The 15,313-nt window shown below is 53.0% G+C and overlaps 1 protein-coding gene across 1 annotated transcript in view; it reads right to left on the reverse strand.

Annotated features, from left to right (window-relative positions):
- The window catches only part of NTNG2 (netrin G2), a gene marked incomplete at both ends in the record, with an annotated part of 42,013 nt that overhangs the window by 16,864 nt on the left and 9,836 nt on the right, over positions 1 to 15,313 (reverse strand). The window contains one exon of the mRNA XM_084299326.1: positions 7,866 to 8,509. Coding sequence (XP_084155452.1) covers positions 7,866 to 8,509 — 644 coding nt within the window. The remainder of the gene's footprint in view (positions 1 to 7,865; positions 8,510 to 15,313) is intronic.

Consider the following 15,313-nt stretch of genomic DNA (forward strand, 5'->3'; position numbering starts at 1 on the left):
GGCTCACCCCGTGCCTCAGCAGAAGTTGCCAGAGCAAAGCTTGGCCCAACACGTTGCACAACGGGGTATTTATGAGTTTATCCTCAGTGCAGGTCGTTCAGCTGCTGCCTTCCCCTCAAAGTGGTGCAGTGTGGTCGGAGGCTGCCAATGCCTCCACCAGGGAACAAGAAGGAGCTTGAAGAGCCAAGGAAAGTTTGCAGGAAAGTATCTTTTTTTTTTTTTTTTTTTCTATTTTTTTTTTAAACGATCGTAAAGAACAGTTCACCGTCCCTGCATTTCTCCAAGTCAGCATCCTGGAGGTCACAGCAGCAAGCGGTTGGAAGCGTTCTGGTGCCAAGCCCGTATGCAAGGGAAGGATGTGGCCCCGTGCAGGCTCAGAGAGGAGGCACAGCCTGCAGGTGAGTGCTGCAAACCCCCAGGAGCCACACCGGGACTGGGACAGCAGCCACCACCCTGAGCTTTCACTCACAGTGACTTTTGAAATAATTTTTAAAGACTTCTCAGCCCTTCACTTTTCTTCCAAGGGTCCTTATCTGTTTTACAACCTTTTTTTTTTTTTTTTTTTTTTTTGTCCATACTTGTGTTTTGCAGAGCAGGAAATGTAGGCAGAGAAAGTCAAAGAATATCTCTCTGTTTGTCTTCTTCCCGATCTCCTTGCTAAAGAGACACTTTTTTTTGGGCAGCCGCTACAGTGGGCCACCACCTCCCTTTCCAAGTCTCCCTCCAGTCCAGCCCATGCCATGATCTCCACCCTGTGCTTGAAGGCAGGATGCTGCTGCAGGGCCAGGTGGCCCAGGGACACTGCAGGGTCCCCTCTTGCTGGCTCCCAGGTCACAGGACTCCTGCTCTCCCCCCTCCACCAATGCTCTGGGCTGGCAGCGGTGCCCCCCTGCTCCCTTTCAGCTTACCCCAGCTGGCACTGGGGGGAGGCAGCTCACGGGGAAAGCTGCTAATGACTGCCATCCAAAGGAAGGATTATGATAGCTTTCCCCTGAATTGTTTGCTCTCACTGTAATTGATGAGACTTTAATGAGTCTCATGGGAAGATGTGTTTGAAGGGAGCTCTTTCCCTTCCATCCCTGAGGAAAATGGTGTTTCAACTGATCTCAGCTCTCGGGGAAACATGAATAACTCTTCCCCCTCTCTCTCTATTGTTGTCCCCAGCCATTGCTTGCAGCATGCTCCGGCAGCTGGCTGGCCACAACTCACCCACTTTTACCTGCTCCTTTGCAACCGTCTTGGCAGCTCAGCAAAAGCATGGAGCCAATCTTTTGGGCAAAGTATAACGGGTGCTGAGCTTGGATTGCTTCTGGGCCATCTGTGTGTGCAAAAGTAAGTTAAAATAGCTTCTAAAGGCCAGAACGTGTACAAAGCATCGTCCCTTTGCGGAGGGTGATCACAGGACTCACCTTGCTGGGGATTGCTCAGGCAGAGGCTGGGCTAGAACAGGGCTGAAAGGGCCATGCCAAGCACAGAACGGGGCAAACACAGCTCATTCATCCCAGGAGTGGAGCTGGGAGAGTAACTGAGCTGTGGTTCAGAGCCTGAATGGGGAGGATGAGCCATCTTAATGCACTGTTCCTTTCAGCGCAAGCCAGCGAGGGAGGCTTCTGGGTTTTGCTGCTTTTTGCAGAGCCAAAAAAATGAGAAAAAAAAACCTCCTTGGGTTAGGTCAGAGGGACATGTTGTGAGTGGTTTCTTTTCCTTGTGGGTTTTTGCTTTTGGTTGTGTGGTGGGGACTGATGAGTCCTCCCGGTGGGGAGGAACCCTGCTTGCTGCCCTTTGAAATGATTTGAGGTTTGGGTTACAGAGAGGAGACAATTTAAAAGATGCCAAAGTGGAGAGCATGCTAGCTGGCTGTTCCCATTCGAGAGGCTATTTATTTTAAATAAGTTGACACTCACCAGCTGTCAAGATCCTGCTGACTGGTGGAACGTTATTTACATTCAAAGCTGTCTTAAAAAGCAAACACGAACCCAAGCTTCCCCATCAGGGGGTCGGGCAACAGAAGGGAGGAAGGGTGAAGAGGACATCACACGGATACATGAACATAAATATTTGCAGAGTAATGTGTATAAATGCTCTTGGTCTTTCTCCTGGAATGCAATAATGCCTGCAATTGAGTTCATTGGCCAAATTGAATTTGGGCTCCTGTAGAAGTCTCTTCATATTAAGTGCTTTAACATACATCACCTTCTCAGTCTATCGATGAAATTCTATTATCTGCTCAGGGCCGGACGCAACTCGGCAACAAAATCGGGGGGGAAATAAAAATCTTCACAAAACTAAGCCAGGAGCTGGTAATAGGACCTTGGGCATCTGTCTCCGGCTATTGACAAAGTGTCACAAGTATCTCGGGGAGGGGGGAGCTCTCTGGGTTTCTCCCTAACTGCCTCCCTCCCCCTCCACCTTGCTGCAGTGGAAGTAAAACTCTTCACAAGACTCAAGAAAAGCCAAGCAAAGAGTTGCTATGCATTAACTTAATTTAACTATATGACCAAGAGCAAGATTTTGCTTGAACTGAAGCTAATTCCAGCCTGGGTGAGTGCCAGGGAAATTCATCCTTCCAGCTCTCGGGGGCTGCCCAGCGTGGAGGCGAGGACGGGCCGAGGACCGCGTTGCCGTTGGCGCAGACTTGGCCGTCCTTGACACGAGGATGCCATTACCTCCTGGGACCCGATGCCTGGCTGCCAGGAGCTGCGGGGACAGGCGTGGGCTGTCCTTGTCCTGGTTTTCATGGTGTTCCCAAAGCTGCTGAGCATGGACAGAGGCTGGCTGGGAGCTGCAGATGTGCTGGGCCAGTTCTCAGGGGATGTTTGGGTGGGCCCGTGGCTTGTTTTGGGGTCACACTCCTGCAAATGGGGCTGGGCATGATCAGCTCGGGAAAATCCATGCTCTCACAGATCATTGACCTGAGGTCCCTGCGTGGCCCCTTTCTGCTATGCAGCAGTCATGCAGCCACCAAGTCCCATCCCATCCTCACAGAAAGGTGCTCAACGTGGGCATCAGTCATTATGCAAAATCCAATTGTCGCTGCAAAAGACTGCTGAACATATTTGTGTCATTTCTTCCTTTTAGAGACGGTCTTGTTGGACAAGTCAAGATTGCAAACCTCTATGGCTAGATGCTCTCCAACAAATTCATCAAGGTTGATGAGAATGAGGAACTTCCAAGCAAGGCAGAGCAGCCTGGGGACAGGCACCCTCAGCTCAAGCTGAGCTGTGACCACAGGGGGAAGCAGGCTGATGGAACTACACTGGTTTGGAGGACAGAAGCATGAGGCAGCCGCTGGGCTGAGCAGGAACTGCTCATCTTTAACAGCAAAACAGCATTGAGCATCACTGCATCTCCACAGAGCTGCTGAGAAGGCAGAAAAGGGTACGGTGTGTGGACACCACTGACAGCTAACCAGCTCGATTTATTGGCAGAGGTGCTTTGGGGGATAGCTGTGATCCTCCAGGGCTGGAGTGCCTGATCCCAGCCGTTGATGCCAAGATAAAGGGCTGGGAGAATTCGTTCTGCTCCACCAGCACAACCTCACTGCTCCCACTCATGCGGAGAGCGAAGCCTCCCGGAGCACATCTGCAAGCACAGCATCGGGACTGCTAGAGGGGAAAGCAGGGGAGACCAGAGGGCCTTTCCCTTCAGCTCATTTGTGAGAGCAAAAAAAGATGCCAATGAAACCCTAAGAAAAGCAGTCGGTGAAGGGAGTGAAAGAAATACCATTACAAAACTGGAAACCTCTTCTTGTTGGTGCCTCTTTGACCTGAGCAAATCCCAGAGGTGAGGCACTGCTGTGTGGGTCTGTTTGGTGGTGAGTATTGCTGCCTCCTTCTGCCTTTCTCTGGGGATGCTCATCACCGGCAGGACAGACAGACAGAGCATGCACTGGAGCAGAGGAGGGCAAAGGAGAAAAATCTTAATAATCAGCCTAAAATTGATTCACTTCTGCTCAATCTGATTTCTCCTAACTGGATCCATGTGTCCTGGCCATGGCACATTAACTTCAATTATGGCTTATTAATGTCTCTGTGATGGAGCGTGCCCCACTGAGCACTGCGGTGACTGACGTTATGAAGGGGAAAAAATTACTCCAAAGAGACGTGGTGTGTAATGGAAACAGAACCGGCGGCTTTCATCACACCGTCCGCCAGGCCTGGCAGCCAGGAAAAGCTCATTCACCTGCTCTCGAGAAGATGACCGAGCTCGTTGCTGCACCAAGCAGAAAACTGAGCAGGGAACTGAGATCTGCGGGGAAAAGTCTCTCTGCTTCCCCTCCCCATCGCACCTGGCACACGCACAAGCACACAGGCCAAGGGCTTGCTTGTGTCTATTCCTGTCCTGACTCCTCTGTATCTCAGTTACTCTGCAGATCAATAGGGACAGGATGTAAGGAAAAAAAAAATTAGATACCAAGAAGAAGAAAGACAGTAAAAATAAACTCATCCCTGGACAAAGAAAAGGACCTGGCTGAGGTTGCAGGAGATGCAGATGGAGTGGGTAAAGGAAGCCCTGAAGCAGCAGCCCACTGCACCAGCACCCAGCTGTGACCCTCAGGACCCACCAGACCCTCCGGAGATCCTGCCAAGCTCGAGCCCCCTGTGATCTAGCCTACAGGAGGGGGGAAGGCAGCAAAGTCCTTTCCCTTCTCCCCATGTCCTTTGCTCCTTCTCTCTCTCCTTTTCTGCCAAGCCGTGGGAGGTTGTGGTGAGGCGTTTTCCTTGGTGAAAAGCAGAGGGGCAAAGGAGGGGGGTCCCAGGCTGGCCCAGGGGATCAGAGAAACCCCACTGGACCCTCCAGCTGGGGCTGTAGCATGAGGAAACCTCCAGGCTCATGGTCTGCTCTGAGAGCAGTGAGGTTTGTTCTTCCCTTGACTGTGAACTTCAACTGGAAATGAGCTGCCACGAGTCCCTCATCGCTGTGCAGGCACTGACGGCTGTCTGCCCAAATCCTGCTGCCATGCAGGGGCTCGAGCGATGCCACATGTTGCTCCTCCAGTGCCATTGGCCACGACCATGCTCTGCTCCTCTGCTGCCACACACTACAGCCGAGCACCGCTCCTCTGCCGGCCCTGGGCTGCTTGCAGCTCCCGGTCACTGGTTCCTCTGCTCTCCAGCTGGGACTTTCTGGCTGCTTTTTGCCTTTGAGCCTTTATTTCTTCGTAATCATCTTCCCTCTCATTTTCTGTGACCCCTGTGGTGAATCCCTAACAACACACCCCTTTTTATCTGCACACTCTCTTCCCGCTGCTCATATGCGGTCTGTGCTCGTGGGCTGCAAGAGGCATTGCACGTCCCCAGCCCTCCCCGCTCTGCCTCAGCCCTTTCCTGAGTAGCTCACATTGATTTCTTCTCTCTTCCTCTCTCTAACCCACCCCTTGTTGAGCCACACAGAAGATTTAATTTGGTTGTAGTCCCTGCACTGTAACTGGCTTTGCTTACAGCTCGAATTAGATTGCTTTCCTGCAAAAAACCTCTGCTTGCTGGGACTGGAATAATCACAGGAGCAAAGTGAATTCACACAAAGCTTCTCCACCTCACACACCACTTATCCACAGCTCCTCAGTCACTCGCCTCTTGGTGCTGGGGGAGTCAGCCCAGGACAGGCATCGACTCCTTCCCTGTCTGCCTGTCCAGGAGGAGCGATCCCCTCTCTCAGGAGCCTGCAGCAAGCGGGGAGAGCCGGAGCGGGGTCAAGCTGGGCCTTGCTATAGCTCAGCACTTGGAGTTTGGGCCAGAAGCAGGCGATTTTGGAGTTTTCTTTGTCCCCAGCCAAGGAAAGCCCTCTCCTCCCAGAGGCCCTGCTGCATTGGCAGTGGAGGCGAGCAGGAGCCGCTGCTCTGCAGCAGCCGCGGGCAGCTGGCCACGCGGGCGGCGTGCCAGCGCCGGAGGGAGGCCTCCAAAAAGCAGCCAGCAAACCCGAACCCCTCTCAGTCTGGCCCCAGCAAAAATGCAGCATTGCAGCTCCCACCAGACACTTATGGTCTGAGCATCTTCGCCACTGCTGTCCCAGGGCTGCAGGTGGCTGTGGAGGCTCTGATTTCTCGTAGAGGTTGTGCTGTCCCCTCCCCTGCTTTCGTCCCCTGCTCTATTTGCCTCTTTTCACAAAATCTTTGGGGGTTTTCTCTCTCATAGCAATCTCTGCTGCTATTATATGGTATTAAATTTGGCCAGTGAGTTCAGAAGATGGTGGGGTTTGGGGGCAGAGGGGGAAGGAAGACAACTGACAGCTAGCAAGATGCTGAGTTATGGAGGATCTCACCAGCACAGCCAGGAACTAAAAGTGCTGAAGGGGCACATCCTGCCCAAGGCACGTAGAAAACGTAAAGGGCTCTGCAGAGACAGACATCCCTGGGTCACCAGCACCAACATCTGCTATACCATATACTTACAGCACTATTCTACCATGCACCTTAAAGCATCAAGCATCCCAGAGGTGCTGTGGGTATGGTAATGGCCTTCGTTACCTGCATAGCACGCCTGGGTTTTATCCGTGCTCGGAAGCCAAAGGTCATTGCACAAGGGCATCAAATATTTAATCAATTACCACTTATGAACTGGAAACGCTGCATCCCTGTTACAACCCTGAAGTCTAACCGGTCCTAATGAACGGGCACAGCACCTCCACCCCTCTGACAGCCCCCGTCAGCCAGTGCTTTGGCTGTGAGCTGGTTACTGCAGCCTTGCCACTGCTGTCACCAACACCAAGGAGCTGCAGTATTCAGGTGAGAGGGAAGGTGACACGCTGGCCTTTTTCCCCTTCTTTGTCTGCTTTTCCTTCCTTTCACTCTCTGCTCTGCTATTTTGCCCCATCCTGAGCTGCTCCAAGGAATGGATAGTTAGCACACAGAGGAATACAGGCCGGGAGAGGCGGCTGCTCGTCTCTGCCTGTGACTACTCTGAAAAAGCGGACGAATCCGCTCCCAGCACCCTGCTGCCCTTCCCACCACCCCCTGCCGAAAGAAAGGGCTCTTCCATCCCACTGCTGCTGCTTCCTTTCCCTTGGAGCGCAGTCAAAGCCGGCCTCAGTGGCACCTGCAAAACAGTTTCGCTTGCAAGTCTCAGAAGCAAGCAGTTTGGAAACGATACAAACGGGTCCTCTGTCGCTGTGGTGATCCTTGTTAGCAGGGGTGGGTGATGGGGAGATTTTTCCCCTCTCGCCTCTAAGTCTCACACAAGCTGAATCCACAAGCTGGATGGGAAATCAGCCATCTCGGCATTTTTCCACCTTACTTTGCTTTTTCGGTTGATGTCATAATGTAACATATGGCATTGTACAGAGAAACGAAAAACAAAAACCAGGAGAAACAAACCCCCTCCTGACTTCCCCTGCCCCAGATCTGTCGCTGGGTTTAGCCTCACCCCCAAACCTCTTTCATCTGAGACAGGGCTGCTCTGGGGGTACAGGGCTGAGCCAGGATGACCCATGCTGCTTGTACCACCCATGGAATGGGGTGTAATGGGGAGAGCCTTGTTCCTCACCCCCAGATCCTCTAAACAAACCCTGAGATATTTAGGCAGAGGCTGCCCATGTTTGCACAGCTGGGGACAGGGTGAACAGGGGACAGAGGGGAACAGGAATCTGGGAGGAAACTGAGATCTGACTGTCCATCCCTACACCACACTGGGAAGGACATGGTCCTTCTTGGACACCCCCATGGTAGCCTCAGAGGTGCCTCAACCATCCCCTGCAAGGTCACATCTGTTTTATTACTAGTGCTGCTTGGTTTGGAAGAGAGGGACTTAGAGGAAGAAACACTGATAATCTCATCGGTTGACATTGACCCTGATGGCTCAGTTTTCTAGCAGTAACCCTCTTCTCATCCCTCCGAGAAGAGCTACCCAAAGAAACACAGCGGCTGTTACCTGCCAGTGACTTCAATGTTGGAGACAGCGTAGAAGTACTTGTACAGGTTCTCCCTCTGCACGTAGGTGCCCCCCAGGGCTGGCCTCAGCAGCCTCATCCTCAGGTCAGTCACGGTGAAGAAGTCCTTGAGCCCTTTGGCGCTCTCCAGCCGGGTGTACAAGTTGTCCATGTTCTTGAGGTCGGGGCCAGCAAAGATGGCAAAGCGGTCCCTCACCTCGAACCGGACAGTCTTCTCCTTTTTGGATCCCACCCAGCGGGAATACTCCTCCGTGCAGAGGACCCTGTTGGCACTGGTGGTGGAGAGGTCCCGGACCCTCCGCGCTGGCATGCTGAAGGCCTCCATGCAGTCATCTGCATAATACTGGTACGGGTGCCAAGTCCTCCCGTTGTCCAGCGACTTCTCCAGCATCATGATGGTGGGCCGGCCATACTCGAAGGTTATCACGATGTCGTCCGTCAGCTCGATGCTCTTGTTCCAGGACAGCGTGATGTTGGCCAGCAGTGGCTCTGGGTACCGGCGCCACGTCACGCTCTGCCAGTACGTGGCCAGCCCTTCGTCCTCGCTGTCGAACATGAGCTTGGGCGGGTGGGCCAGGTCGGGGTTGGAGGCATCGCACTCGTCGCTGCACAGGTACGGGTTCTCCTGGAACAACAACAATGGTCACGAGAGAAGAAGGCAATGCCTGGGCACCGTGTGGGCCACGCAGGGGTGACTGAGCTCTCAGCCAGACCCTGCTTGCCCCCGTTCCTGCTTTTTGCTGCTTTTGTCAAAATGTTAACTGCTTGGCTGAGCTGGAGTGTGCTGAGGGCCTGGCTCTGCATGATGCCATTTCTGAGAATGAATTTAAGACAGAAATATGTAGCTTTGCCTTTGCCATGAGAATAGTCGAGTTGTTTCCTCCGAAAGGCCCTTTGGGAGAGGGCCCTTCAATTTGGCACAGGGGCAATTTTCATAGAAAGCGTTTTCCCTGAGACCGTCTCTGAGAAACTTCACTTTAGCTTGGCCGAGTTACAAGCCAGTGGAAAGCCACATGCACGCCTGCTTGCTCACAAGAAGGGAACGGCTCAGTCCCCAGACACAGCCACACCAGGCACGTCCATGCCTCCGCCGTCTCCTGACGCTGACTAGGGTGGTCAGACACCATTCCCCAGGCTCTCTGAGTGGGGCCCAGCACTGCTGGAGAGGGGAAGCCCTATTTCCCTGTGCCCTGAGCTGGGACGGGACTGGGCTGTAGGGCAGAGAGCAGAGGTTTGTGCTTGTGGTGTCTCTGCTGAGCCCCCCAGGCCACCGCAGGACAATATGCTGGCCTTGGGGACAAGTGTGGCAGGCAGTGTGCACCCAGTCAGCCCAATACGATAACCATTTCTGGTGACTCTTCAGCTTGATAACAGGGTTATCTGTGCTGATGGGCACATTGCTCACCTGTGTGCATGTTAAAGTCCTTCATTACAAGCTGGGGTTTCTCCTGCCCTGCAGCCCCTGCCTGCAGGGTGGAGTGGTGTGGGCCAGGCCTGCCTCAGGGATGATGCAGGGATGTGTTATAGCAGGTGTACTTCTCAGATTTTGACCCCTGAAAAGCCCTGCATGGCCCCACACTGCAAATCTTTGTTGTATGCAAAGTGTCTCTTTGCCTCATACTTTCTCCCTACCTCCCAGAACCCAAACCCAGAGGATGGGGAAGGAGAGGGCCTGGTATGGCACCAGGCTCAGCTGTGGCCGGGCCTCTCATCACAGAGGCAGAGTCACCTGGCACCAAGGAGGTGATCTGGCACCAAGGAGGTGATCTACCACATCCTGTGGATGTGGTCTACCTTGACTTCAGCAAGGCTTTTGACACCGTCTCCCACAGCATTCTCCTCAAGAAACTGGCTGCTCTTGGCTTGGACTGGCGCACGCTTCGTTGGGTTAGAAACTGGCTGGATAGCCGGGCCCAAAGAGTCGTGGTGAATGGAGCCAAGTCCAGTTGGAGGCCAGTCACTAGTGGCATCCCCCAGGGCTCGGTGCTGGGGCCAGTCCTCTTTAATATCTTCACTGATGATCTGGACGAGGGCATTGAGTGCACACTCAGTAAGTTTGCAGATGACACCAAGTTAGGTGCGTGTGTCGATCTGCTTGAGGGTAGGAAAGCTCTGCAGGAGGATCTGGATAGGCTGCACCGATGGGCTGAGGTCAACTGCATGAAGTTCAACAAGGCCAAGTGCCGGGTCCTGCACCTGGGGCGCAATAACCCCAAGCAGAGCTACAGTCTAGGAGAGGAATGGTTGGAGAGCTGCCAGGCAGAGAAGGACCTGGGAGTGATGGTGGATAGTCGGCTGAATATGAGCCAGCAGTGTGCTCAGGTGGCCAAGAAGGCCAACAGCATCCTGGCTTGTATCAGGAACAGTGTGACCAGCAGGGCTAGGGAGGTGATCGTCCCCCTGTACTCAGCTCTGGTGAGGCCGCACCTCGAGTACTGTGTTCAGTTTTGGGCCCTTCGCTACAAGAAGGACATCGAGGTGCTTGAGCAGGTGCAGAGAAGGGCAACGAAGCTGGTGAGGGGCCTGGAGAACAAGTCCTACGAGGAGCGGCTGAGGGAGCTGGGCTTGTTCAGCCTGGAGAAGAGTAGGCTCAGGGGCGACATCGCTCTCTACAAGTACCTCAAGGGAGGCTGTAGCGAGGTGGGGGTTGGTTTGTTCTCCCACGTGCCTGGTGACAGGACGAGGGGGAATGGGTTTAAGTTGCGCCAGGGGAGTTTTAGGTTAGATGTTAGGAAGAACTTCTTTACTGAAAGGGTTGTGAGGCATTGGAACAGGCTGCCCAGGGAAGTGGTGGAGTCACCATCCCTGGAAGTCTTCAAAAGACGTTTAGATGTAGAGCTTAGGGATATGGTTTAGTGGGGACTGCTAGCGTTAGGTCAGAGGTTGGACTCGATGATCTTTCCAACCTAGAAATTCTGTGATTCTGTGATACGAGGAGGTGATAAAGCAGCTGGAGGTGCTTGGGGCTGATGCTTGGAGGTGAGCAGCCTGCAGGAGTGTGAGCCTTGGCCGTCCTGAGCACAGCGGGTCTGCAAGGTAAGACTGAGAGTTATTCTATGGTTTTGTTTCTGAATGCTTTGTGCGTGGTCTGGAGTGAAGGGTGCTGTATGCAGGAGCTGCGCTGATGATGGTGTCAGAGGCTTAAACCCTGTGAGGTGCAGGGGATGTGGCAAGCAGGCTGTGTCCTGGGGCTGGGACATCCTTGGTGCTGTGAGTAGGGGGAAGCCTGGGGAGAGGCTGCTCATGTGTCTGTAGCACTGATCCTGTGCCAGGGGCTTGCTCTGACCTGCAAAGCTGCTGGAAGTGCTTGTGGTCTGACTTATGGTGCTCTGGGCAAGGCAGAGGAGGGGAGACCTGGCTCCCACAAGTGGGGACTCATAGGTGTAATGTGGGGACTAGGGCTGTGCCTTGAATGTGGATGCTGATGTATAATGTGAGGTACTTTGGAAAATCTGGGGTTTGCCATCTCCAGCTGGGCTACCAAACCCACTAGGAGCTGCCTAGGGCTGTCTCTGCTCTGCATCTGTAAAATGGGCTTTTTGCCTCCCCATGGCTCAGAGGCGTGCTGGGTACAAGCGAGTGGAGGCCACAGTGCCAAGAAGCCTAGAAAAGCTCCTGAGGGCATAAATAATTCTGTCTTTTGAGCAGCATTTGGGTAGTGTGCTGCAAGTAAGGCAGCTCCACAAGCAAAAACAGCGAGCAGCTGATCTGTACGTGAGCACCAGGCTGCTCTGTGAGGGATGAAGCGGTGCCTGTGGGGAGGGGGGGGCTCCTGTAAATAAAGCGTGCCTTGCTGCGTGCGTGCACTAAGCTGCCAGGGAAAGCAGCAGAAACCAGGGGGTGAAAAGCAACAAAACTTGTACTGTTTCCAACATGAGCTCAACCTCCTGACACAGCCCCAGTTGCAGTGATGTGTGGCTTTTGCCATCTCCTGTGTGTGCGGGGAGAGGAAGGGGCTGTGGCTGGAGCTGCTGAGCCCCGGTGCGGTGCGTGCACGTCCCCCTGAGCAGAGAGGGCACTGGATGGATGGTTCGCTGGGTGTTTGGTTATTTTTCACTTGCAGCTGTACCAAGTGAGTGAGGGGCATGGATGATGTGCTCAGACCTGCATGGGTGGGTCAAGTTGTGGGGTAAGGGCACCTGTCTGGTGCTCCCTTCCCAAAGGAAGGTGTCCTGAGCAAGGGCAGATGCCAGCTGGGGAGCTGGGGGGCCTCTCCTGCTGCAGCATGCCGCACTGGAGCGGGGATTAAAAAAAAAATAAGGTATTGACATATTTAATATGCTCTCCTGACTCGTCACGTTCAGAGGAATTGTTTACCTCTGCTAATGAGACACAGCTTCCTGCTGGGGGATGTAGCTGCCTCTTAGCACAGCTTTACAGTGGCTGCTGATGGAAGAGGATGAAAAATCCCCATCAGCTGAAGCTATGGGGGCTTTGAGTGCATTTTCCTGTGCTGAGGCAACATATTGTGTTGCAGTATGGTTCTGCCGCAAATGCGGTCATACAAATGGCTTAATAGGACAACCCTGAAAAGGCCATCCTGGAGCTGTGTTTTCATGTCTCGTGTCTGAAGAAAGGCACAGCAGTGCGGTGTTGTGGTGTGGGGCTGGTGGGGAACCGCCTGTGGGGCAGAGCAGAAGGCTCCCCAGTAAATTCGTGCTGCTGCTCAGGAGGTGAATCTCCACTGAGTATTTGCTGTGTGAGCTGTCCCCAGTGTGGCCGTGCTGACCAGGTTCATCCTTACGGCTAGGGATGATGCTCCTGCTGCGGGCTGGCAGGCTGAGAGCAGGAGGAAGCAGGGCCAAAGCCCTGCCCGTCTCCCATATGCCTGTCCCAGGGATCAGGGAACTGGAGGCTCGTGATCCCTGGTGGCTCCTTTATACCCAAACCTGTAAACGTGCACAGCTCAGCAAGCCCAAGGATGTCTTTAAGCACCCTGATGCTTGGAGTGGCATATGGCTTGAGATCTGCTGAGTTTTAACAGGGCAAACGTGAAAATAACCTCTAAGTGACAGCGCTGAAAGGTGGGCAAGAGCCTCAAAAGCCACCAAGTGAGTCATGTCACTACAGCTTCCTCTGCTAAAATGAAATGTTCCTTTTTGGTTTGGGGCTTATTGAAATGTCCTTCCTCCTCGGGATGCTCAATGCGTTTGCTGCCGGTGGGGTGGTTTGAAGTCAGCTGGGAGGGCAGGGGGGGAGCGGAAACAGATGGCCACTCTTTGGCTGCTCCCTTGGTCCTGGTAAGATCAGTTATAGCACTGTTGAAACAATTCCAGGTATTATTTTAGAATCTGGTTTCCTTATCCAAGCCATGTGTCCTCCAAAGAATCTGTCCAAAGTCTCAAGATATTTACGTCTTCAATCTAAAAGTCAGAATGCATTAGCCGGGGAAACTTGGTCTCAGGGAGCTTAAAATAAAACAGTTCACTTAGTCTCATGCTATTAAATCAGTCGTGAATGTCCTCATGGCAACTAAATGTTGCAGCTCTCCAGCATGCTCTTCTGGTTGCTCTTTTCTTGGGGGCGCACCAAAAAGCGTTGCAGCCTTGCTGAGCCCAAGCTCAGCCCAAATGGGCAAAGCCCTGGGGCAAGTGGTAAAATCCTAGCTGAGGACAAGTTGTCACAGCAAGACTGTGACTGCATGGGGCAAATGTCCCCAGGGGGGTGACGTCCCTGGCAATGTCCCGTGCTGGTGTTTCCAGGTGTACCCTTGGGCTTCACCTCCTCTCAGTGCTCAGCAGAAATGCTGCACGAGGGCGCTTCTGAAGGTGACAGCGGGGGTTTGGTCCTTGGAGGAGGATTTCTTGGGCAGCAAGCTCTGTCTGACAAGGCATGATGACAGGAATCCAGGGTGCTGTAGGTAAGCTGCCCCCCGATTTGCTGGGGGGAGAGGGAACAGGGAAAACAGGCGCACTAAAAGCCCAGTTTCACAAAGCCCAGCTGGTTCCTAGGGCTCTTAATGAGCGCACAAAGTTGTTTTGCTTTTTTTCCTGGCAGATAATGCCATTTTTAAGCCTCATAGCATAAAATTATATATTTTTGTAGGTGAAATTACTTGATTAATCATTAAGCTGTTGAATATTTTAAACAAACTAGACATCTGTTGTGAATGGAGAAAGCTGCACAGAAATAAAACTGCAGCCTTCAGTAGGTCCCCATGCCAAAGGAAAAGCTGGAAAGAAATTACAATCGCTAGCTGCACAATGAAGAAAAATAATAAAAATATTAGTAAGGTTAAAGAAAAATATAAAGGTTTGAGTGACGAAAAATAAGGGGACAGTGTGAAAGTTTGTACTGCTCGGCCAAGGATGTTGACCACTGCTGTCAGAACCCCTGTGAGCTGCTCAGCTGGTGTCTTGGCCTGGGGACCCCGTGGAGCTGTGTTGCTTCCCAAGGTCTCTGCCTGATGAGATCCTATAGCTCAGGTCAAGCTTCTGCTCAAGCCCAGGTCACCCTGGGATCGATCTGGTTTTAATCTCACTCACAAGAGGAAGAGCGGTGTCACGTCAGTTTGGAGAGGTTTCAGAAATTAGAACTTTGTTTTTAGCTGGGGTGAAGAAATGTTGGCTTTTCTGTGGGAAGATTTTTGTCCAAGGGGGAAGAAAATAAATGCATTTCTTGGTCACAAAGACCTATGTTGTTCTGCAGGTTTCTCTTCTGTCCTTCCTTCCGTAGTGTTTTCCCCAAGAACAGGCTCAGACCTTAGATGTTTCCAGGGTGTTCTGCAAGAGCTGGCGATGGTTGGGCAGCTGGGTCACCCCCCTCTGCAGCTGCCAGTGTTAAAAGCCCTGAGGATCCGGATCCAGCTCCCTGCAGACTTACAAATGAGACTGCTACTTAGCAAACGGACTCACCCAGCAGCCAGGAGAATGCCTTGACCCGTGTGTGCCATCAGCAACAACCAGCCCTGACACAGCTGGGGTGCAAGCAGGAGGCAGGGGGGCTGCGGTGGGCAGGGCTGGTGTGGTGCTTCCCCTCCTCCTGCAGGCGTTTATCAGGTTTTGTGAGCAGCAGCACGAGTCATCCAGGGCAAAACAACCCTGCGAGGGATCAGCGTTTTGCTGGCCTTTGAGCTGGGTGGTTGCTGGAGGGATTTCAATGAGGAAAAGCAACACGAAAACCTCCCTCCGGGGAGCACTGAATGTCACCTCCACCCACCAGGTGACAATCCTCTCCCGGTGCTCGCCCTGCTCCAGACGTCTTAAGGAGCTCTCAGGTGCATCCCAAGGTCTTTCCGCTTCCTGCAGTGCCCCCGCGACCCTGCCTTGGTTTTCAGCTTAAAGATTAGCTGATTAGGTTCACAAAGTCCCCGCGTTGCCTCGCACAGCAACAAAGCGCTCAGGTTCGTCTCAAATTTCCATCAGACCCTGCAAAACAACTGCACTGGCAAAATCCTTGCGTGCACCTGATCCCTCCTTTCCCTGATACT

The sequence above is a fragment of the Netta rufina genome (genome assembly GCF_964035555.1).
Source record: "Netta rufina genome assembly, chromosome: 20".
Taxonomy (NCBI): domain Eukaryota; kingdom Metazoa; phylum Chordata; class Aves; order Anseriformes; family Anatidae; genus Netta; species Netta rufina.